A 22,315-nucleotide genomic window follows, 5' to 3' on the forward strand; every position below is an offset into this window, starting at 1 on the left:
GGTGGTTGACTCGGTCAACGGGACCTCTGTTGGAAATTCTGAGACCACGAGTGTGTTTGTAGCGTATTTTTATATGAGTTTAGGTGGTCGGGATGTGAGAAGATAGCCTCGGGAATAACCCGAAAATTCGATAGAAGATTAAGAAAAAAATTGGCATTTCTGGTGTCTGGTGCCGCAACGGCGGCACCAGAGCCGCCCCAGTGGTACCGCTATGGCGTATAGTGGTCGCTGGGGCAGTCATGTGAAAAATGTACTGTACCGCTATAGCGGTGTCCCAGCCGCTGCAGCGGCGCCGCTATAGCGGCAAGTCCTTCGCCATGGCGGTTATGGGCAGGGGAATTTCATTAAATGTGTCTTAAAATAAAACTTAGACCCTTATTATGTCATAACTCGATATTGGAGCTTGGGAAGGCTGTTCTTGGGGATAAATTGAGGAATTTCTTGGATATAAAGCTTGGTCTAATCTCTTACTTCTCTTTAATCATTATCATCTTAGAATCATCCCTTCCCTTTTCAATCCCTTAGCAGTAGAATTTGAAGAAGGGTTTTGGGAGGTTTCTCCCTAGGGTTATAATTGATAAAATTGATGATGGTAATACTAAAATATGGCGAATCTAAGCTTAGTGATCATATATCTTTCACTTTTAAGGTTGAATTTCGGATTTGGAGAATCAGGGTTCATACCCAATTTGGGGGTTTTTACTAGAATCAGATTTGGGGATAATTCTTGAGCTAAATCAACAATTAATGATGGAATTATGACTACCAAGGATTCAATTTGGTATTTCACCCGTGAATTTCCCATTTCGCCCTTGTGGGGCCGTTTTCCCAATTTCTAGGGTTAAAATGGACCAAATTGATATCATAGCAATATTAATATCATTATTCATGATTTCTAACTTAGAATTCGATTATGCTTAGACTACTTTGGTTCTGAGCTTCAGAGAAAGGGCAAGGCGATAGAGTTACTTGTTGGTGTTGCAGTTCGGTAGTCCAGGTAGGTTATGGTTTACCTTTGGTGAGACTTAGTATAGTGAATCACATATTTAGATTATGATGTCGGAGACAGCATGTGAACCTTCGGGTGTGAAGTTGGGATGGACATTGTTTTAGTTTTGGCCCTGATGTGTGTTGGAACTAGCCACCCCGTTATGTGTGTTAATTGTTAAATTGTGTTGGCTTGATGCCATGATTAGTTGGTAGATAATGAAGGTCGCTTGTCGTCCTGATTTGGACAAGGTTGACATACCCGTTGGTGGTATTGTACTTGATATATTATTGGCGTACCCGCTGTTGGTACTTGAGATTATTGATATACTATTGGCGTACCCGCTGTTGGTACTTGATTATATGTATTGGCATACCCACTGTTGGTATTGTGATGTGATGCATTATTGGCGTACCCTGTTGAGGTACTTATGATACTGAGCTTGTTGTTAATGATTGATATATGCATTGCACGCATTCCCTCATAATTATCATGCATGGCCGATACCCGGTGATGATCCGATATCGTTGATTGAGTGAACTGACATTTGATAAACTCTTTTACTTGAGTGATTATGAAAAAAGCCGATGTCCGCAGATCAATTCTGGAATCGTTGTTTATATGAAACTGACACTTGATAAACTCTTTTACTTGAGTGATTGTGAGGAGGCCGATGTCCGAGGTTCAATTCCAGAATCGTTAATTTATGAAACTGATATTTGACAACTCTTTTGAGTGATTGTGAGGAGGATGATGTCCGATGGTATATTCGGGCATCGTTGTTACATGGCCGTTTTCGATGTTATCCCGAATTAGATTATAGTGCATGGGCTCCGCGGGTCCTCCAGAGTGGTGCCGGTGACACTCACCCTGTGAACAATTAGCCAGGGTCCCGTCTGTCTGTTTGGCAAAGATCCAGGACGGGTGGCACTCAGACTTTGCGAGTCGCACTGGGTTGTACTGCCGAGACATCGATATTTTCGTCCGGAGTTCATGTGTACATCTCATTTGCATAGCATGGCATGGCATCACATTCATACCATTATTGCATTGCATTGCATTATGACTTGAATGAGATGTCGTGATGATTGTACTGTGACGATTGTGGTGTTGATGCTATTGTTGATTGTCCCGGGATTGGATATACTCAGACTTATCATATTGGGGTTAGATACTTGCAAAGGTGTTGACGGATACTCGATTATGATTGTACTGTTCCATGCATGATTGGTTTGCTTGTTTATCTGCGTTATTTTCTGGATTATGTTTACTATGCTTAGTCGGCTTATGATGCCAACCAGTACTGTTGTTTGTACTGACCTGCACTTGCTGCATTCTTTTATGAATGCAGAGTATCAGGTTGGATCTACTTCTCTGGCTCATGGCTGATCGACTCCTCCGCTTCTACTTGAGTTTTCCAGGGTGAGCATGGCGTCCGCTGACCTCGAAGACTCATCTTTTGCTTATGTCTTACTTTTCACTCAAGACATGATTTGAGACATTTATGTATTATTATTCAGACCTTAGTATTCGGATTTTAGATGCTCTTGTATGGCCAGACCAGATACTGGGGTAGATTCAGTTACTCCGCACTTATCTATATCATATGATATTGTGAGTCTTACGTCATTTACTTCTTCCGCTATTTTATTATGTTTACTGATTGAGGACATTGAGTTAAGGGTTCGCCTACCGAGGTGGGAATGGTAGGTGCCTGCACGAGCCCAAAACGGGTCGTGACAAGTTGGTATCAGAGCCCTAGGTTACCCGATATTGCAAATCTAAAAACTACAATACCCTGCATGTAAGGGGAACATATTCGAATTCCTTCCAAAAAAAAAATACTATGCAAAATGACGGTTTCTGTTTTTTGTGAGACACTAAATAGATAGTTCAGGCAAATACTCATACTTTGAAATTCGAAGGTCAACTATATAGTACGGATCCTTAATACTAAGGTGCCTAACACCTTCTCCAGAGCATTATCAGAACCCTTACCTAGAACTATGGATTATGAAGGTTTTTTCACGGTATTTGAATAAACCCTTCAAAACCAGTTTTCCTAATTTCCTAACAATTAGGTGGCGACTCTTTCAAAACAAAGTCCGAAAGAGCTCCAACGAGTTTGTAGTAGCCTTTTACGCCTTAACTGCCGCGTAAAAAGTGAACCGTTACAACTGATACAACTGATGAAGCTATGGAGTCAACCGTTGAGCATGAATATGTCGGTGAGATGTTGGCAGTAGTTTTGATGAGCTGTGATGGGGAAATGATGAAGAATTCGAGGAAACGGTTAATGCATTAGTTGGGTTAGGGTCATACCACTATAATTCGAAAAAGCTTGATCTTGATCTAAAAAATCATGAAACTCCTCCTGCAAAGCCCTCGATCATTGAGCCTCCCAGCTTGGAACGCAGACCTCTTCCCTCACATTTGAGGTATGAATTCCTTAGACCAAACAAAACTTTGCCCGTGATAATTTCTGCTCGATTGACAGAGGAACAAAGAGAAAGGTTGTTGGCGATCTTGAAAAAGTACAAAAAATCAATTGGGTGGTGTATGGCGGTTATCCAGGGGATTCCTCCTGGAATTTGCACCCATAAAATTCAACTTGTTGAAGATTGTGAGCCTGGTGTTGAGCACCAAAGAAGGTTGAATCCTCCTATGCAAGAAGTTGTGAAAATGAAAATCATCAAGTGGTTGGCTGATGGTGTTGTCTACCCAATAGAGGATAGCCCAAGGGTTAGCACGGTCCAATGTGTGCCCAAAAAGTGTGGAATCACAGCTGCGCCAAATGCCAAGAATGAATTGATTCCAATTCATTCGGCTACCGATTGGAGGGTGTGCATGGACTATAGGAAGTTGAATCATTGGACAAAGAAAAATCACTTCCCAATGCCTTTCATGGATCAAATTCTTGATTGGCTTGCGGGAAGAGTTTACCATTGCTTTCTATATGGCTACTCGAGGTATAATCAAATAACTATTGTCCCGGAAGATCAAGAGAAAACAACATTCACTTGTCCATATGGGACTTTTTGCTTTCAAGAGACTGCCTTTTGGGTTATGCAATGTACCCGCAACCTTCCAACGTTGCATGATGTCCATCTTATCCGACATGGTTGAGGAGTCCATTAAGATCTTTATGGATGACTTTTCCGTAGTTGGGGATTCCTTTGGTGAGTGCTCGGGGAATCTAGCCCAAGTATTAAAGAGATGTGAAGAAACAAACTTGGTTCTCAATCGGAAGAAATGTCACTTCATGGTAAGAGAAAGCATAGTCCTGGGGCACAAAATTTCGTAGAAGGGCTTGAGGTTGATCAAGCCAAAATTGAAGTCATTGTTAAGCTTCCTCCTCCTATCTCCGTCAAAGGTGTTCGAAGTTTCCTTGGGCATGCCAAATTTTATCCAGGGTTCATCAAGGATTTCTCAAAAGTGGCCAACTCTATATGCAAGTTGTTGAAGAAGGAGTAAAAATTTGTGTTTGATGATTCTTGCTTAAAGGCCTTTAATTTTTTTAAAGAGAAACTCACATCGGCACCTATCATTATTGCTCCAGATTGGTCTAAGCCTTTTGAACTCATGTGTGATGTTAGTGGGTTGGTGAGAACATCCAAATCCACTCCTTAAAGAGAAAGTGTATATGATCGTATGCAATATAATTTACCAAACTATGAGTCGGGGTCAAATCCATAGGGAACAATATAAAGGCGATTGAGAAAGTAAAGGATTTAACACCAACTAAGCTAAGCCAAACACTTTTTCAATAATTGATTTTTGATTTAAAAACTAACAAAGATAAAACTAACCTAGAACCCATGGATAAAAGGAACTCTCAAGTAACGACCCAATATATTTTATGATTTTACAACTAACAGCGGGTTTATGTTAATAGATAATGATTTCTAAAATCTCATTGAAAGTCTTCCAACCAAATCAATGAATTTCACTCTAGATTTTCCAAGCCTTAGAGTGTGATATTAAGCACAATCAATTTAACCTCAAGTAACTATCCTATTCCTAACTCAAGTTATTAGATGGGTTTAAAGCCCCAAATCCTTGTTAATTAATCTTTTCCAACCTCAATTTTCCTTTTCCGATCTCAAATCAAAGTAAATGGGCGATTCCTAGGGTTAGCTTATCCCTTAAGAAACATTCAAGAACAAGATTAATTTTTTTAAAAAATGACCCACTTCATTACAGATAAACATCATTCAATACATAAGCATAACAAGAGTTTCATACAAAACTTTAACTAAATATATTTTTATAAACAAGTTTCAAGTAATGGAATAGAGTACTACACACTTAAATAGTAAATACATGGCAAGGAAAAGAAGAAATGGGTAAAGGATTAAGAACTTCTTATCAAAAGTCTTCAAATCTTCATTACCCAAGTGTGAGCGTAAGAACCCTAAGTTCTCCAAGACTTGTATGAAATGTCCAAAGATGAGAATAATGTCTCTCATGTCTTCTTTTGTAGTTCTCCCAATTTTTCTAACTAAAAATGACAAAAAAAGCCTCCATGTTTTCAGATTGTTAAAATTGCAATTCTGGCCACTTTTGCACTTTTAGCCACTTTTGTCATATTTCTCACTTTGACCTCTTTTTGACTTGTTTTTCACTTGATTTCTTCATGATCACTTCTTAATCATATAAATCTATAAAATTGAAGTAAACCATAGTAAATACACTATTTTCTCAATCAAACAATTCAAAAATCTAAGATTAAGGAAGAAATAAGTTGAAAAATATCAACTTATCAGTTTGCAATGGGAGTCGTGCTTGGCCAAAAGCATGACAAGATCTTTCATCCGATTTACTATGAAAGAAAGACTCTCAATAATGCCCAAATGAACTACACGGTCACCGAGCAAGAGTTGCTTGCCATCGTCTTTATTTTTGAGAAATTTTGTGCCTACTTGTTGGGAACCTATGTGGTTGTTCACACCGATCATGCGGCTCTTCGTTACCTCATGACAAAGAAAGATACAAAGACGAGGTTAATACGCTGGGTCCTTGCAAGAATTTAACTTTGAAGTCAAGGATAGGAAGGGCTGTGAAAATTAAGTGGCGGACCATTTGTCTCGCCCTGAAGAAGGTGGGCATCCATTGGATGGCCTTGAAATAAATGAATCATTTTCGGATGAGCAAGTGATGGCGGGCTCACATGATATGATTCTGTGATATGCCAACTTTGCTAATTATCATGCTAGTGACATGATGCCAGAGGATTTGAATTTCCGCCAAAAGAAAAAGTTCTTGAGTGACGTCCGAAAGTTCTATTGGGATGAGCCATATCCATTCTAAGTTTTTGCCGACAACATCATAAGGCGGTGCATTCCTAAAGTGGAGATAATGCCTATCATTGAGGCTTGTCACTCATCACCGGTTGGTGGACACCATAGTATCTCAAGGACGGCAGCTAAAGTTTTTTAACGTGGCTTTTATTGGCCAACAATCTATCAAGATGCCCATGACTTTGTGAAAGCTTATGATAACGTCAAAGACTGGGGGTATCTCAAGAAGGCATGAGCTACCAATGACACCGATTCTTAAAGTTGAATTGTTCCATATATGGGTGATTGATTTTACGGGTCCATTTGTGTGTTCCTACAATAACAAGTAAATCCTTGTAGCAGTGAACTATGTGTCAAAATGGGTGCAAGCCGTCGCGCTCCCTAATAATGAAGTGTCACCGCATTCTGGAAGAAGTATATCTTCTCAAGGTTTGGAATTCCAAGGGAAATCATTAGTGATGGGGGTTCTCATTCTTGCAACCAATTATTCAAGACTCTTCTTGAGAAGTATGGAGTCGAGCATAGAGTTGCCACCCTATACCATCCCCAAACAAGTGTACAAGTTCAAATGTCAAATAGGGAGATCAAGAGCATACTCTCCAAACAAGTAAATGCAAATAGGAACGATTGGTCAAAGAAGTTGGATGATGCTCTATGGGCTTACCGAACGGCTTACAAGACACCAATCGACTTGTCTCCTTATCAATTGGTGTTTGGAAAAGCTTGTCATCCTCTGGTGAAACTTGAACATAAGGCATTGTGGGCCTTGAAAAAGTTAAATCTAGAATGGGATGATGCCTCAAACTTAATGTTGGAACAACTTAATGAGCTGGATGAATTCCGATTTAGAGCTTATGTTAGCTCTTCACTCTACAAGGCCCGCATGAAGCACTACCATGATAAGAAGATTTTTCAAAGAGAATTTATCCCCGGGGATCATGTGTTATTGTTCAACTCAAGGCTCCGGTTGTTTCTCGGAAAATTGAAATCCAAATGGTCCGATCCCTTTGAAGTAACACAAGTGTTCCCGCATGGAGCAATAGAGATTTTTGTCCAGATGAAAAGTACTTCAAAGTGAATAGGCAGTGGGTTAAGCACTACTTGGGCTTACCCAATGAATTGAAAACGATTGAGATCACCTACCTCAATGAACCATGAAAAGGGTAAAACCGTAGTGCCGCGACGTTAACTCAAGCGCCTCTTGGGAGGTAACTCAAGTCTTTTTATGTTTAACGTTTGTTTAAGTGTGTAGGATACAAGTTGCAGGGAAATACTGATGGGAGAACTCAAAAGGAAGTCTTAAAACTACAACACTTGGAACGGGAGTTAAAAATCAGTAGAAGCAGTAAAAACACCAGAAATAAGACCAAAATACGACATCGCATCTTCGAGATACAGTCGCATTTTAATCCGCATATCCGATCCCGAAAATCCAGTGAGCACAAGAAAATCAAGGAAAATGCGGGCCAAATGCGACACCGCATTTCAAAATACGGTCAAGTATGCGGTCGCATTTTCCCAAGGGTGCCAGGTCAGGTAGTGTAAAATGGCAAAGAGAATGCGGCTTCGCAAACTCCGAATGCAGCTGCATTCTCAACAAATTTCAAGCAAGTATAAATAGGCGCTTCATTTTTTAAATTCTCACTTTCGCCCTTCTAAAAATTTCAACCAGTGCAATACCCCATACCCCCAAATCGACGATTTCAAGAATCTCCTTTCTTAATCAGTCCTTTCATGAGCGCAAGTTCTCACTTCGATTACAAAATCATGCGCCTCTTGCTTCACTCGCACACACCTCTCATTTCAAGGTGTGTAAGCATGACCTACTCAAGTTCTTGAACTTGTTGTTGCATTTAATTGAGTGCTACGTGTGAAATATCCTTGTGAGAGTCTACATTGTGTGTTTACATTATGCCATGTTTGTGTGATTGATGTAATTTGTTTACATGTGTTGTGCTTGCATGATAATTGGGGTATCTTGTGTCAATGGGTTTGAATTGTGGGTAGCAATGTGATTGTAGGCTCTAATTTGATTGGGATGGGTTTTAGGTCACCCAAAAATTATAAATCCTTCTAAGGGTGAAAACATGGAGAAGATAATCCAAATGCGGTCGCATTCCTAGAATGCGGTGCCGCATTTGAATCGCATTCTCCATGTAGTCTGGCAGTAAGGTCATCAAAAACCTGAGTATGCGGGCAAAATACGGCATCGCATCCTTGAGATGCATCGCATTTTTATCCGCATACTCTATGGCCCATCTGGGTAGTAAAGTTTGTAAAGATCATGAATATGTGACCAATATGCGACACTGCATCTTCAAGATCGGTCGTATTTTGCTCTGCATTTCAAGTATGTGATATCCATTTGCTGAAATGCGACTGCATTCACCAGATGCGATGTCGCAAACTCATCTTGCAATTGTATATTGCTTCCTTTCCAAAGTTGATTCCGTGTTTCGTGTGTGTAATTGTTAGGATTTCTTCGCTTTCTTTAAATCAAAAACATCAAAAAAAAAATCTTTTTTCTGTTTGCTTTATTTAGTTAGTTGCATTTAATGGGTGTTAATTGTACAGCATGACTCAAAGAAGGAAATCCCTTGCTGAAAAAGACACATCCAATGATAGAAAGAGGTCAGGGAAGCGTAAGCTGCCAACTCCAGTGCCAGAGGAAGCCCCACAGGCAGTAGGGCCTGCCACTACTCCCACAAGGCCACAATAGACTACTCAAGCCCCGGGAACTAGTGGTGTCAAAGCTCAAATACTGCAAGAGCAGTTAGCAGCAAAAATTAAATATGAGGATGGCCTCCGATTTCAGGATGATAGAGCAAAGGAGCGCTACGAATAGAGGCGTTCCTTTAACTATGAGAAGCAAATTAGCATGCGAGGGCTTTGAGACTCCTTTCCCCGCATTCTTAAGTAGTTACAACACCGCAACTGGATGATCTTCACTAAGGAACCAGGTATTTACGTCCCTACTTTGGTTAAGGAGTTTTATGCTTATTTGAGGGCCACCATGGGGAAGAAAAAGTGCTACGTGGATGGCGTGAAAGTGCATGGGGAGATAGTGTCATTATATCCAGAAGGTATCAATCGGGTTTACTTCGATAACAATGGCACTCCACATTGCGAGTATGAAGAAAAGATCTAAAAGGACACCATTGAGGGCCAATAAGCTTGGGTGGTTGAGAAGATAGCAACTCCTGGAACCACTCCCCCATGGATTCAGCCCCACACTAAGATTTTAAAGGCCATCCTGAATATTGAAGCTAAATTTTGGCTGTCCTTTGCGAGTAGTCGCTTCTGGCCATCCAGAATGAGACTTTGGTGGGGCTTCCCAAAGCCATTCTCTTGGCGTGTATCGTGGATGGGATCCACTTGAATGTGGGTAAGCTCATGTACTACTACATTTTTGATAGAGCGTTCCGGACTAGGAGGGCCCTCCCATTCCCATGTCTAGTCACTACTCTCTGCAAAAGAGAAAAAGTTCCCATCCTTCGTTGGATCTACCGGGACTTCAGCTTGAGCGGTATTATAGATATTCTGAAGCTGATTGATGAAGAAAATCCCGAGAAGAAGCAGAAAAACGCTAAGGCATAGTACATTGATTTGACAGCGGGGTTTGAGGAGTTGGCTAGGGATGCCACCTCTATCTTGCCCACACCATCCAGTGCCGTCTCTGGGTCAGCCTCCACTAGTACTATTGCGAGGTCCACTGCCAGTGGTGTCGCTTCCAGTCCAGCGGGGACAGTCCATCCTTCCTCAGTTGCTGATTTTTGTCCTATGGCCAAGACTGTGGGAGTGGTCGACTCTAAAGTCTCCAGATTCATCCAGACTCTCCCAGACATGATCAAGATAGTAGTGGCCGAGGCTAATAAGGATTTGACAGCCAGAGTTGAGGCACTGGAAAAGAAAGTAGTAAATATTGAGTCCGGGGAGACAGACCTCTTGACAGCAGTCAAGAGTGATCTTGCACAGCTAAGGGTAGATTTTATTACCTTACGGACTCTATTATTTGAGGCCATGGCTACTGGAGATGAGATGGGACAGGACACTAGCAGGGTACCGGCTGAGGCCACACAAAGTTCGTCCGATCACTCCATTGCTGGGGAAGGAGAGGATACAGAAGTTAAGCCACAGGGTGATGGGGAGTTGGGTTATTATGACTTTCCAGATTTCAAGAATCTCCCTGAGGCCACAGATGACCCAGTTTTCCAGGCTACCATTGTAGTTACCCTTCAACACGAGCACCTGATTGCTCGCACTGAGGAGGATCTTCCGCAGCAGACGCAGAAAGCCTGTGAGCATTCCATGATGGACTTGATAGATCCACACGAGAGGAGTACTGATGCTCCTCTCCGACCAGCGGATGGATCTAGCTTATCTCAGTCCCATATTCCTGAGCCCACTCCAGCCAACACTGTTGCTCCACCCACCGAGCCTGCTTTAGCTCCTTCTGATGTAGCTCGTGACGACGCTTGATGCGTCACAGGGAGTTCTCACCTCCTTATGATTACATGTGCTGCATTGGGGACAATGCATTATTTTTAGTCGGGAGGGGGGGAGGGTAGCCCTAGTCTCTTGTGGGTTGAAAATTTGAGTTTGATGTGGATATAGTTTGATACTTTTGATACTGTTATGTTTGTCGGATATTATATATTTGTTTTGTTTTATTATTTATTTAAAAATATGTTTTGTTGCCTATGTTTCTTTTGTTTTGTAGTATTAGCTTTATTCTGGATGTTTTTTTTAGGTAGTTTTGAGTTGGCTTGTCCCAATGATAGATATTTGGGCGTGTTCTTAAGGGAACTAAGCCTTGTAGGGTCAAGATGTCAGTATGACCTGTTTGGTATCGGTACAATTAGAGTACTACATGTCATTGTGGACCCCTCCAAAATTTTATTTTTTGTTTTTATGAGAAATGATGAATTGGGACAACATATTCCTCACCTTGTGACTCTTGAATACTCTTTTGTTGAATGCATGAGTTGAGCTTGTCTTAGAAGTTATTGACTTATCTTGAACAATGCATGTGCCATGAGTGGTGATGTATTGCATGAAAACTTTGTAATCGCTTGTGTCAACTAGAGCTTGCCCGATTTTTCTATCTAAGCCAGTCTTGATTGTGTCGGTCGGAGAAAGGATCTTAGGCAATCTTTGAGGGTCCTAATGGAACCCCTTTAGCCTTGTTAGACCACCAAATGCATATACATATCACTAGTTAACCCTTTTGAGCCTTTACACCACTTTCTTGTTACCACATTACAAGCCATAATGCTTCTTTCGTTTACCTCTTTTGAACCCATCCTTCCTTGAACTTTAAGTCCCAATGTAGGCTTTTAGCCTAAGTTAGGGGGTAAGAGGTCATGTGAGTAAGGTTGACCTAACTGGGAGGTGGATTGGTGGTTGGTGAAATTTGATACATCGCCCTTGCACAAATAAGTCCAAGAAAAAAAAATGAAAGAAAAGAAGGAAGTTTTCATTTAGTGTTAATACCAATAAGTGCAAAAACAAGGGGCTGAAAATAAAGAAGGAAATAAAAAGATGAAACTAAGGAGAAAAGGTGGGGAAGGAAGCAAGATTTTAGTGAATCAAAGAAAGGGCCTAAACAAAGTCAAGTCTAGAGTTCAAGGAAGGGAAAGTCACTTTTGTACCCAAATGTGTAACCTACCCAACCCAAAGCCTTCATTACAACCCGAAAATCCCTTTGTAATTTCCAACCAAACACTTTTGAGTTAGAATGGAAAGAAAGTAAGGGCAAGATTATGGTTTGATAGTTGTGACACTTGAGATTCTTTATGAGTGAGAGTGTTCTCCTTTTGTCCCTAGATATTGATTGAAATGTGTGTGTGAGGGACTTTCTTTCTCGTGAGGGAACATGTGTTGTAACATTAGATGGGCAATGAAAACACTCAAGTGAGTCAATAGAGTGTGAACGTGAAAAGAGCAATCTCTAGACAAAATTTGAGGATTGTGGTTGTCGTAGAGTCATCCTGACTATATTTGTGAAATGACAAGAAGGGATTGATATGTTTGAATGAGCATGTGCGTATTCTAATCAGGCATAATGCATCCTATGTAGGTCAGTTGAGTAGTGTGTGAGTCATAAGTCTTGTGTTGTTTGCTTCAGGACAAGCAAAAGGTTAAGTTGGGGGTGTTGATAAGTCGTGGATTTTAAGATTTTTTACATCCACTACTTATACTTTTGAGTAGTCTTTTCAAGTTTTTTTTTTTTTTTGTGTTTTCATAGTGTTTTCGTGCGTTTTCAGGTTGAATAAGTCTGAGGGCCTAAGGTGAACAAAATGGTAGAAAAATAGCCAAATGAGCATCAAATGCATAGGGAATATGACACCGCATCTACGATATGCGGTCGCAAGTTCCACCGCAAATTTAGATTATTGAAGATGCCAAAACCATTAAGATTCGATCATTATGCCGCACCGCATTCTCATTATGCGGTTGCATACTCTCACCTTTTGGCAACTAGTGAACTCGAGAGAAGAGGACAACTTGTGGAGCGAATGCGGCATCGCATATTCAGGATGCAGCCGCATTCTCTTGCGAGAAAGAACATCAGAACGCAGAAGATGTGAGGCAAATGCGGTCGCATACTCAATATGCGACCCCATTCTCTTGTCTGCAATTGCTCAATTAAGTCGTTTTGGTTACTTTTTGACCTTCCCTATAAATACTTTTACCTAGTGCTTCGTGTAGGACATTGAATATTCTCCACTTTTATTTTTGTCATCCTTTAGCATTAAAGGCAAACCTTGTTGGATAGTGAGGAGTCTTACACTCTTTTTGTCATCTTCTACAATAAACCATCGTAAGATTTATGAATACCTTCATTATCTTTTTCTTTTATTTAATGGAAATGAGTATCTAATCCCATTAGCTAAGGTTGTGGAACCAAATGTGTTAGTTATGTGATTGGGTTTTTGCATTCAAACTCCATTTGTATGTTAGAGATGTTTTTCTATTTACTCTTGAAGCTTTAATGTCATTTAATGGTGTACAACATTATTTGTGCTTAGTTACTTTTCTTTTGCTTGAGAAATAAAGTAAAAGTTAGCAAAAGAGTAGATAGCAAGGATTTGGAGCTTTAAACTCCATCTAATAGCTTGAGCTAGAGATAGGAAAACTAACTTGAAATAACATGGGTGTTCACATTTTTGACATTCTGGGTCTTGAGAAAGCTTAGTAATGATATTTACCAATTTGGTCGAGAGACTTTTGATAAATCTACGTAGCCCATATTTAATTACATCTAGACATATAAAGGAGTTAGATTGATACCTATTCGCATTACTTTCCTTTGGAACCACAACATTAGTCCTTTTACCAATAGATTATCTTTTTAACAACAGTTAGTGATAAAATTAGTTAACAATCCTCAAACCAATAATTACTATACCCCTTTCCCTAGAAATATAGACTAATAGTCGAGCGTTACACTTAACAAGAATATTTCTTCATTGTATTTTCTATGGGATTCAACCCTAACCTTGTTGGGTTCTATATTGGACAACGATCGCTTACTCCTATTTTAAAAGGTGTAATTTGGGCGTATCAACCTCAACACACAATACATCACCCACCTACACCTTTCTCTAAGTAAAAAATGCACGTGTCAGATCGGGATAGGTGTGTGTGTTTTACCACTTATTTCAGATTTGAGTGTGACATATCAGGATGAACTAATTTTACTTCTCAATTGTTCGGGGGATATAGTACTCTACGAAGAATGTGTATGCAGTTGTAAATTCAGCTACAATATTTACATTTTTTCCTTTTAAAAAGTATAATCCAGTTTGAAAAAAATCACTAGAATGCTCTTTTTGTCTAAATTGGACTCTGAGAGACCTTCCTACACTAGTCTTGCAACAAAATAAAATTAAAAAGTGACACACCTTTGATAGAAATTTAAATTGTAATTGCTATACTGGAATTGCATAAGGAGCTCTACTATGACTCATATTTTACGATATAATTTCTTTATTCACCAAACAAAAAGATAAGAACAATCTGCGAAACATTTCAAAATATTTTGAAATTGGTTTTCAAGGAAAAAAAGCAAAGATTAAAAAATAAAAGGAAAATGAAAGAGGAAAAATACAATGTTTAAGTCGGGAACATTAGTTTTACCCCTGAAAACAACTTTTGCTATATTAAGCAGGGAATATAAATGTATTGTTTTACCATCAAATTACAAATATTTTTACGAGAAGACATCACTGATATCGATACCTACCTTTCGCGTTAAGAAAACTACGCTTTTAGTTTAAGAATCATAGGGAAAAAATAAATTATTTCTTCCTTGTTTCATCACACTATGCTTTTTATCTAGTACTAGTATGAGAATATTTTTTCTCTTTAAAGTAGGAATTTTATGTTGCCAAACAATAGTCTTTTCCCTTCGGCATGAATAAAGGTTTAGAATGTTAACAATTAACATTGCTCATGTTTTCTGAAATTAGGAGGGAAAAGACATGGATTGCACCCTAAACTTGTCGTGAAAAGTCGAGTTCGTACTCCAACTAATCGGGTGAACTAATATCACCCAAAAAGCTAATGTGGCAGAAAAATAATTGTAATATAAAAGTAGCGAGTACAGTAAATTATTAAAAAAAATTAATCTTTTTAAATTAAAGAAACTTATTTTTGCGCAACCCCGACCCCTTCTTCTTCTTCACGCCCCCCTCCCACTTCTCTTCTCCTCCATTTTTGTTTTTATATCAGTTATTAATATATATTTTCTTTTTCTCTTTTCTTTTTTTTTTCTTTTTCTTCTTCTTCTAGTTTACCTTTTCCGCGAAGAACATGAATGCCAATGACCTTTTCCGGCATCTCTAGTACAACTATGAGAATATCTTTTCATTTAAAGCATCATTGGAAAAAATAATACAAATTCTTCTTTTTTAAAACAATGAAAAACTTATTTTTCCAGATAATGGTCTTTTACCTTCACCTAATAAAGGTTTAGAATGTTAACATTGTTCGTGTTTTCTGATGTTAGGAATCTTGTTTCGCGTCGTAACGTTAACAAAAAAAGGTTGTTGGCATTGTTTTGTTTCTCTTCCTTCATACTTTTTCTAAAATCATATTGACAAGTTATAGCAATTAAAATCATAATAAAATTCCCAAGTAAAACTCTTTTAATTATAAAAAGGGAAAAGGAAAAAATACCTACTATAGCTGAATTTTCAATTAGACACTTACTCTTTGCAGGAGTTTTATCACTCTTGAACTATATTAAGGTAGAATTATTACCAGTCTAATGAGGTGGTATAGAGAGCGTGTTTCTCTCTCTCAAAGAGAGTGAGAAGCAAGAAAATATGAAGAAAAATAATATTTTTTTGTAATATATCAGTTTCTAAATATATATTTTATTATTTTGCTTTTCTTTTTTTCTTTTCCTTATTTCTTCCTTTACTTTACCTTTTCGCAAAGAACATGAATGCCGACGACCTTTTTCGACAATTTTTCCCTTTCCTTTGTTTTTTCCTTCTAATCTTCTTCCTCTTTGAGCCGAGGGTCTATCGAAAATAGTCTCTCTACCTTCATAAAGTAGAGGTAAGCTATGAATACACACTACTCTCTCCAAATCCCACTTGTGGGATGACATTAGGGTATGTTATTGTTGTTATAATCTTCTTCCTCTATTTTTTCTCTCAACCACGTCATGACTTGACACATTCACCTTCACCTTTCCCCTACTTTTTAATCTTTGCCCACCCATTTAATCTTTACCTCGACACACACCACATCACCACATTTACCTTTCCCCTAAGTAAAAAATACACATGTCAGATCGGGATAGGTGTGTGTTTTACCACTTATTTAGAATTGAGCATGACATTTCAAGATGAACTAATTTTACTTTTCGATTGTTCACGGGATAAAAGTACTCTACGAAGAATGTGTATGTAGTTGTAAATTCAGCTAAAATATTTACATTTTTTCCTTTTAAAAATATAAACCACTAAACAAATTAAACTGAACCTTTTTTCAGCGTAAATAATAATCTAGTTTTAAAAAAACCATGAGAATGCTCTTTTTGTCTAAATTGGACTCAAGAGACCTTCCTGCACTAGTCTTGCAACAAAATAAAATAAAAAAGTGACACGGCTTTGATAGAAATTCAAATTGTAATTAATATACTGGAATTGCATAAGGAGCTACTATGACTCATATTTTATGATAAAATTCCTTTATACACCAAACAAAAATATGAGAACAATCTGCGAAACATTTTAAAATTTCTTTTTGAAATTAGTTTTCAAGGAAAAAATAGAGCAAAGATTAGAAAAATAAAAGGAAAATGAAAGAGGAAAAATATAATGTTTAAGTCGGGAACATTAGTTTTTACCCCTGAAAACAACTTTTGTTATATTAAGCAAGGAATATAAATGTATTGTTTTACCATCAAATTGCAACTGTTTTTACAAGAAGACATCACTAGTATCGATACCTAAGTAAGAATGTCTTTCGTGTAAAGAAAAAAGAACCAGATTCTACTACACTTTTAGTTTAAGGATCACGGGGAATTAAATTCTTTCTTCCTTGTTTGATCACACTATGCTTAACTGTTTTTACGAGAAGACATCACTAGTATCGATACCTAAGTAAGAATGTCTTTCATGTAAAGAAAAGAGAACCAGATTCTACTACACTTTTAGTTTAAGGATCACAGGGAATTAAATTCTTTCTTTCTTGTTTGATCACACTATGCTTTGTTATCTTGTACTAGTATAATAATAATTTTTTGTTTAAAGCATCATTGGAAGAATAAATACAATTTCTTCTTCTTTTCTTTTTGAAATAGGAATTTTATGTTGTCAAACAATGATCTTTTCCCTTCACGATAAATAAAGGTTTAGAATGCTAACAATTAACATTGCTCATGTTTTCTAAATTAGGAGGGAAAAGACATGGATTGCACCCTAAACTTGTCTTGAAAAGTTGAGTTCGTACTCCAACTAATCAGGAGAGCTAATACCACCCAAAAAAACTAATGTGGCAAAAAAATAATTATAATATAAAAAGTAGCGCGTAGAGTAAATTACCAAAACATTAATCTTTTTAAATTAAATAAATGCCGACGACATTTTTCGATAATTTTTCCGTTTTCTTTATTTTTTCCTTCTAATTTTCTTCCTCTCTTTGAGTCGAGGGTCTATCGAAAACAACCTCTTTACCTTCAATAAGTAGGGGTAAGGTCTGCATACACACTACTCTCTCCAGATCCCACTTGTGGGATGACGCTGGGGTATGTTATTCTTGTTATAATCTTCCTCTTTACATTTTCTCTCAACCACGTCACGACTCGACACCTTCACCTTTCCCTTACTTTTTTTATCTTTCCCCGCCCATTTAATCTTTACCTCGACATACACCACATCAACACCTTCACCTTTCCCCTAAGTAAAAAAATACATGTGTCAGATCGGGATAGGTGTGTGTGTTTTATCACTTATTTCAGATTTGAGCGTGACATTTCACGATGAACAAATTTTACTTCTTGATTGTTCACGGGAAAATAGTACTCTACGAAGAACGTGTATGTAGTTGTAAATTCAGCTACAATATATACATTATTTTCCTTTTAAAAATATAATCTAGTCTGAAAAAATCACTAGAATGTTCTGTTTGTCTAAACTGGACTCCAAGGACTTTCCTGCGCTAGTCTTGCAACAAAATAAAATAAAAAAGTGACACCTTTGATAGAAATTCAAATTGTAATTGTTATACTAGAATTGCATAAGGAGCTACTATGACTCATATTTTACGATATAATTTTTTTATACACCAAACAAAAAGATAAGAACAATCTGCGGAACATTCCGAAATTTCTTTTTGGAATTAGTTTCAAGGAGAACAAACAAAGATTAGAAAAATAAAAGGAAAATGAAAGAAGAAAAATATAATGTTTAAGTCGGGAACATTAACTTTTGCCCCTGAAAACAACTTTTATTATATTAAGCTGGGAATATAATGTATTGTTTTACCATCAAATTACAACTATTTTTATGAGTAAGACATCACTGATAACGATACTTAAGTAAAAATGCTTTTCGTGTTAAGAAAAGAGACTAGCTTCCACTACACTTTTAGTTTAAGAATGACAGGGAAAAAAAAAAATTCTTTCTTCCTTGTTTCATCACGGTATGCTTTTATCTAGTACTAGTATGAGAATAATTTTTCACTTAAAGAATCATTGAAAGAAAAAAATACAAATTCTTGTTCTTTTTCTTTTTAAAATAGGAATTTTATGTTGTCAAACAGTGATCTTTTTCCTTCCGCATGAATAAAGGTTTAGAGTGTTAACAATTGACATTGCTCATGTTTTCTAAATTAGGAGGGAAAAGATATAGATTGCACCCTAAATTTGTCCTGAAAAGTCGAGTTCATACTCTAACTGATCGAGTGAACTAATAACACCCAAAAAGCTGATGTGATAAAAAAATATTATAATATAAAAAGTAGCGAGTAAAGTAAATTACCAAAAAAATTAATCTTTTTAAATTAAAGAAACTTATTTTTGAGCAAGTCCCCAGCCCCTTCTTCTTCTTCTTCACCCCCCCCCCCCCCCCCCCCCCGCCCTCCCTTCTCTTCTTCTCATATTGGGAAAAATCTATACCCGGTTTGCATGAACCTTTTGCTCCAATCCTTCTAATACCTCTCCTTATTTCCTTTACATTTTACTTGGTTCTTGGTTGCAGGAGATAGATACTTGAAGTCGTGGATAATTCCTGATCCAGAAGTAATGTTCATACCTCGAACCAAGGAGGACGAATGCCTTATCCTTGCAAGTGATGGTTTATGGGATGTTATGACAAATGAAGAGGTGTGTGATTTGGCTCGCAAGCGCGTACTCCTCTGGCATAAAAAGAACGGTGGAACCCTTCCCTTGGAAAGGGGCCAAGGAATTGATCCAGCAGCACAGGCAGCAGCAGAATGCCTGTCAAATCGAGCTCTTCAAAAGGGCAGCAAGGACAACATAACAGTGATTGTTGTGGACTGAAAGCCCAAAGAAAATTTAAGACCAAAACCTAACATAACTGATCTCTCAATCAGCCGTTTCCATTTATAGGTTCACAGTATTGACTTCATATGATTCAATATAGCCAGCCCTTTTAATTTTTACCGGGGGAACTCTGGGACTAAGGTTTTCATTAGAGTAGCTTACTGTATGTATTGTAGTACTTGTTCCATCCTCTGTATGTAGTTTTCTTCCTTTAGCTGTTTGAAGTAGGAACATACATTATTCCTCCGAGTTAATTGCTCTGTGAGGTTATTTGCCTCAGTATTACTTGATATTGTTGGAAACAGTAACGAGCGAATAGAGAGACCTCTTCTTAAATGTATTCAAATATGCATCTTCTTATACTTTGTATGTGGGTTTCAGAGTATAGACAGGACAAGCTGACTCAATTGAAGAACTATGGTATTCAATCCAATCCATCTCCTCTATATGATAAAGGAAGAAGCTAGATAAGAGTCCCGTTCATCATTCAGTCATCAAACTGGATTTAATTTGTAAGTCGAGGCGTATCAAAGATTTAGACTTTGATGGATTCAACTTTCAGGATTCTTACTACGGAACTCATTGCACATCGAAAGGTATCTTTTGATATGTTAGTAAAGTTTCATGTATATCTATGCTCCGTTAAAAAATGATGGGCTTAGTTAAACCCATAAAATATATGTTCCAAACGCCTCTGGTTGTGGCTCAAAAAGAGTTCAATAACGAGCTAATCCCATGTTAGGATCAACAGTTCTTGCTCAATATTGTTCCTTTATTAGTGAGGGATGATGGTTGTGGAGGAGTTTTCATGATGGTCCATGATTCTAAGTGTGTAGAGGAGTTTTCATGATGGTCCATGATTCTAAGTGTGGCCTAAATGAATTTCCACAGTTGCCTCAGGGAACATTTGAGTCTCTGGTGCAAATTAGGTGAAGCACTTCATCAGAACATTCAGTTGGATCGGCCCTACATTACACTTGCTGTGACTACCAACTATGTAACAACATAATTTTTTTTACACATCAGAAGAATTTTCATTACTCAGCGACTGTCAAATTAAAGTACAACAAATAAAATACATTATATACATCAAGAAACGAGATGTACGATATGAAATTCTCAAGCCACCAAAGGGAGACTGGAAGGACAAGCAACTTGGCAACTGGAACTGCCAAAATATGCTAACCAAACCAGATTAATTAATATTGCATCTAAAGGGTGATTGTCAAGTATGAAGGCAGTCATACCTAACAGAAAAGCTAACATCTATTTAGTTAAGAGATATATCACAGCAAGAAAACAATCATCACTATTTATTAAATATGTAAAACCACCTATAGTTTGATCGACGGCAGATCATCAGAGTACTCTCTGTTTTTTCATTTTTTTCCTAGACAACCATTTTAAAAAGTACCATGTTTAACTTGCTAACAAGAAGCTTGAAGCTCCCTAAAAGGGGCATGAAGTTCAACAAAAGCGACTTCAGTATTTCCTGTATGCTAGATCCGTCACTGCCTCGGAAAGATTCTCCTCTTTTTGAATGCTCTGAACCCAGTTTGCATTAATGTGAACCCTCTCGATGCTTTGCTTCAACGTCCTTGCAATGTACTGCTTGGTACGGCTAGCAAAAAACTCTTCAACCTCTTTTGCCTTCTCATAGGACGAGAACTGAAGAAAAGAAAGATTGAGCCAAAAGATCAAAGACAATATGTAATGGAGTAATCCGTTAATCTGCTTCCATTCTTGTGATTTCATTACAAGCCAGAAGCAACAGATACAGCTTTTGGAAAAAGTTGTCCTACATGCAAATGCTTAAGAAAGATGGCAAGGGAGCAAAAACAAACCGGTGACACTGTTGCACTGATGAAGTGGGTCAATAGGAATCCAGAGCCGTAGTCCTGTGGATATGATCCCATTTATCCTGTATTCAAACAATTTACCAGGAAACAAAGAATCAAGAATGTATGTCTCATTGCATCTTCCTGAGCAATCTATCAGTTATGAAATGCAGCATTTTGTGCTAGTAATTTCATAAGAACATGTTGCACTTCCTATAATAGTAATTTTATAAGAACATGTTGCACCTCCTCCTAATGTTATAATTGCACTTTGAACTAATGTGAATTCCTCACTCTTACAGCCTGCGTTTTTACAAGTTACAGTTTAATACAATTTACTAGGAGCACTTTTTCAAGGTAACTTATTTGAAAGTAGTAATACAAATAACTCGAAGAATGCAATATTTCTAGGAAAGGGAGTACTCACTTGCAACCATTTCCAAGCAGTTTCACAGCCTTCAAGGCTAACTGCAAGACCGAAAACACAATCTTTGTCAAAAAAACAATACATGTTCTCTCTCTCTCTCTCTCTCTCCATGTGTGTGTGAGAGAGAGATAGAGAGAGAAAACCCAGTGCTCCCTAAAAATAATGAATACCTCAGAACATAACTAGAAGTTAAGAACTTCAAGGATAATCTCGGGGTCCTTGCAAGATGACATTGCACCTATAGAACAAGAGAATGCACTTATTGGTTGGACATCAACTGATAACAAAAACATGTAATGTCACATTTGGCATGAATTGATAGATAACTTCACCTAAAATTCGTGTCTTTTCCTGGCTCTCTGTAAACTCTTAAAAGAGCTTCAAACCCTGATGTATCTGATTTAGTCACCCTTTGCATCACCAGCTACATAAACAGCCTGCAGACGGAAGGAGGGATCACAATCTGTGTAAGGTAAAGAAGAAATCACTTTTGAGTTGTTATATAATCAAGTGTTGTAACCCTTCTCAAGTCGGGACAAAGAAAAGCTGTATTTCTGTCATCCAAAAATATGTGGAAGCGCCTGATTGCTTCATTTATTGTTTCATCATGTCCAAAGGCAGCCAGAGCATTCAGAAGTTCCCCTCTCAAGATGGCATCTAGGTGGCTTTCTCCTTGTTTGGGATCCCAACCAAGTCTCCTGTTGATAAAAGGGAAGTCCAATTAGAAGCAAACATTTT

General features: G+C 38.0%; 2 protein-coding genes and 1 pseudogene across 2 annotated transcripts; 2 read left to right on the forward strand and 1 right to left on the reverse strand.

Moving 5' to 3' along the window:
- Positions 1 to 6,856: 6,856 nt before the first annotated feature.
- On the forward strand, positions 6,857 to 9,007 carry LOC132637437 (uncharacterized). Its single transcript, XM_060354525.1, has 2 exons — positions 6,857 to 7,362; positions 8,863 to 9,007. Exons 1-2 carry the CDS (start codon positions 6,857 to 6,859, stop codon positions 9,005 to 9,007), a joined length of 651 nt encoding a protein of 216 aa, XP_060210508.1.
- A 3,710-nt stretch (positions 9,008 to 12,717) lies between these two features.
- On the forward strand, positions 12,718 to 19,309 carry LOC132637438 (protein phosphatase 2C 16-like). The gene is made up of 2 exons (XM_060354526.1): positions 12,718 to 12,949; positions 19,008 to 19,309. The coding sequence occupies exons 1-2, from the start codon at positions 12,718 to 12,720 to the stop codon at positions 19,307 to 19,309; spliced, it is 534 nt and encodes a 177-aa protein (XP_060210509.1).
- A 1,251-nt stretch (positions 19,310 to 20,560) lies between these two features.
- Positions 20,561 to 21,737, reverse strand: LOC132635941 (aminopeptidase M1-like; annotated as a pseudogene).
- Positions 21,738 to 22,315: the final 578 nt, after the last annotated feature.

Source organism: Lycium barbarum, chromosome 4 (genome assembly GCF_019175385.1).
Source record: "Lycium barbarum isolate Lr01 chromosome 4, ASM1917538v2, whole genome shotgun sequence".
In the NCBI taxonomy this organism is placed as follows: Eukaryota; Viridiplantae; Streptophyta; class Magnoliopsida; order Solanales; family Solanaceae; genus Lycium; species Lycium barbarum.

Coding starts and splice junctions, on each gene's coding strand:
- LOC132637437 (XM_060354525.1), top strand. CDS start 6,857: ATGTCAAATAGGGAGATCAAGAGCATACTCTCCAAACAAGTAAATGCA. Junction 7,363..8,862: donor CAGATGAAAAGTACTTCAAA/GTGAATAGGCAG, acceptor TTAATTGTACAG/CATGACTCAAAGAAGGAAAT.
- LOC132637438 (XM_060354526.1), top strand. CDS start 12,718: ATGCCGCACCGCATTCTCATTATGCGGTTGCATACTCTCACCTTTTGG. Junction 12,950..19,007: donor TGCTCAATTAAGTCGTTTTG/GTTACTTTTTGA, acceptor TCTTGGTTGCAG/GAGATAGATACTTGAAGTCG.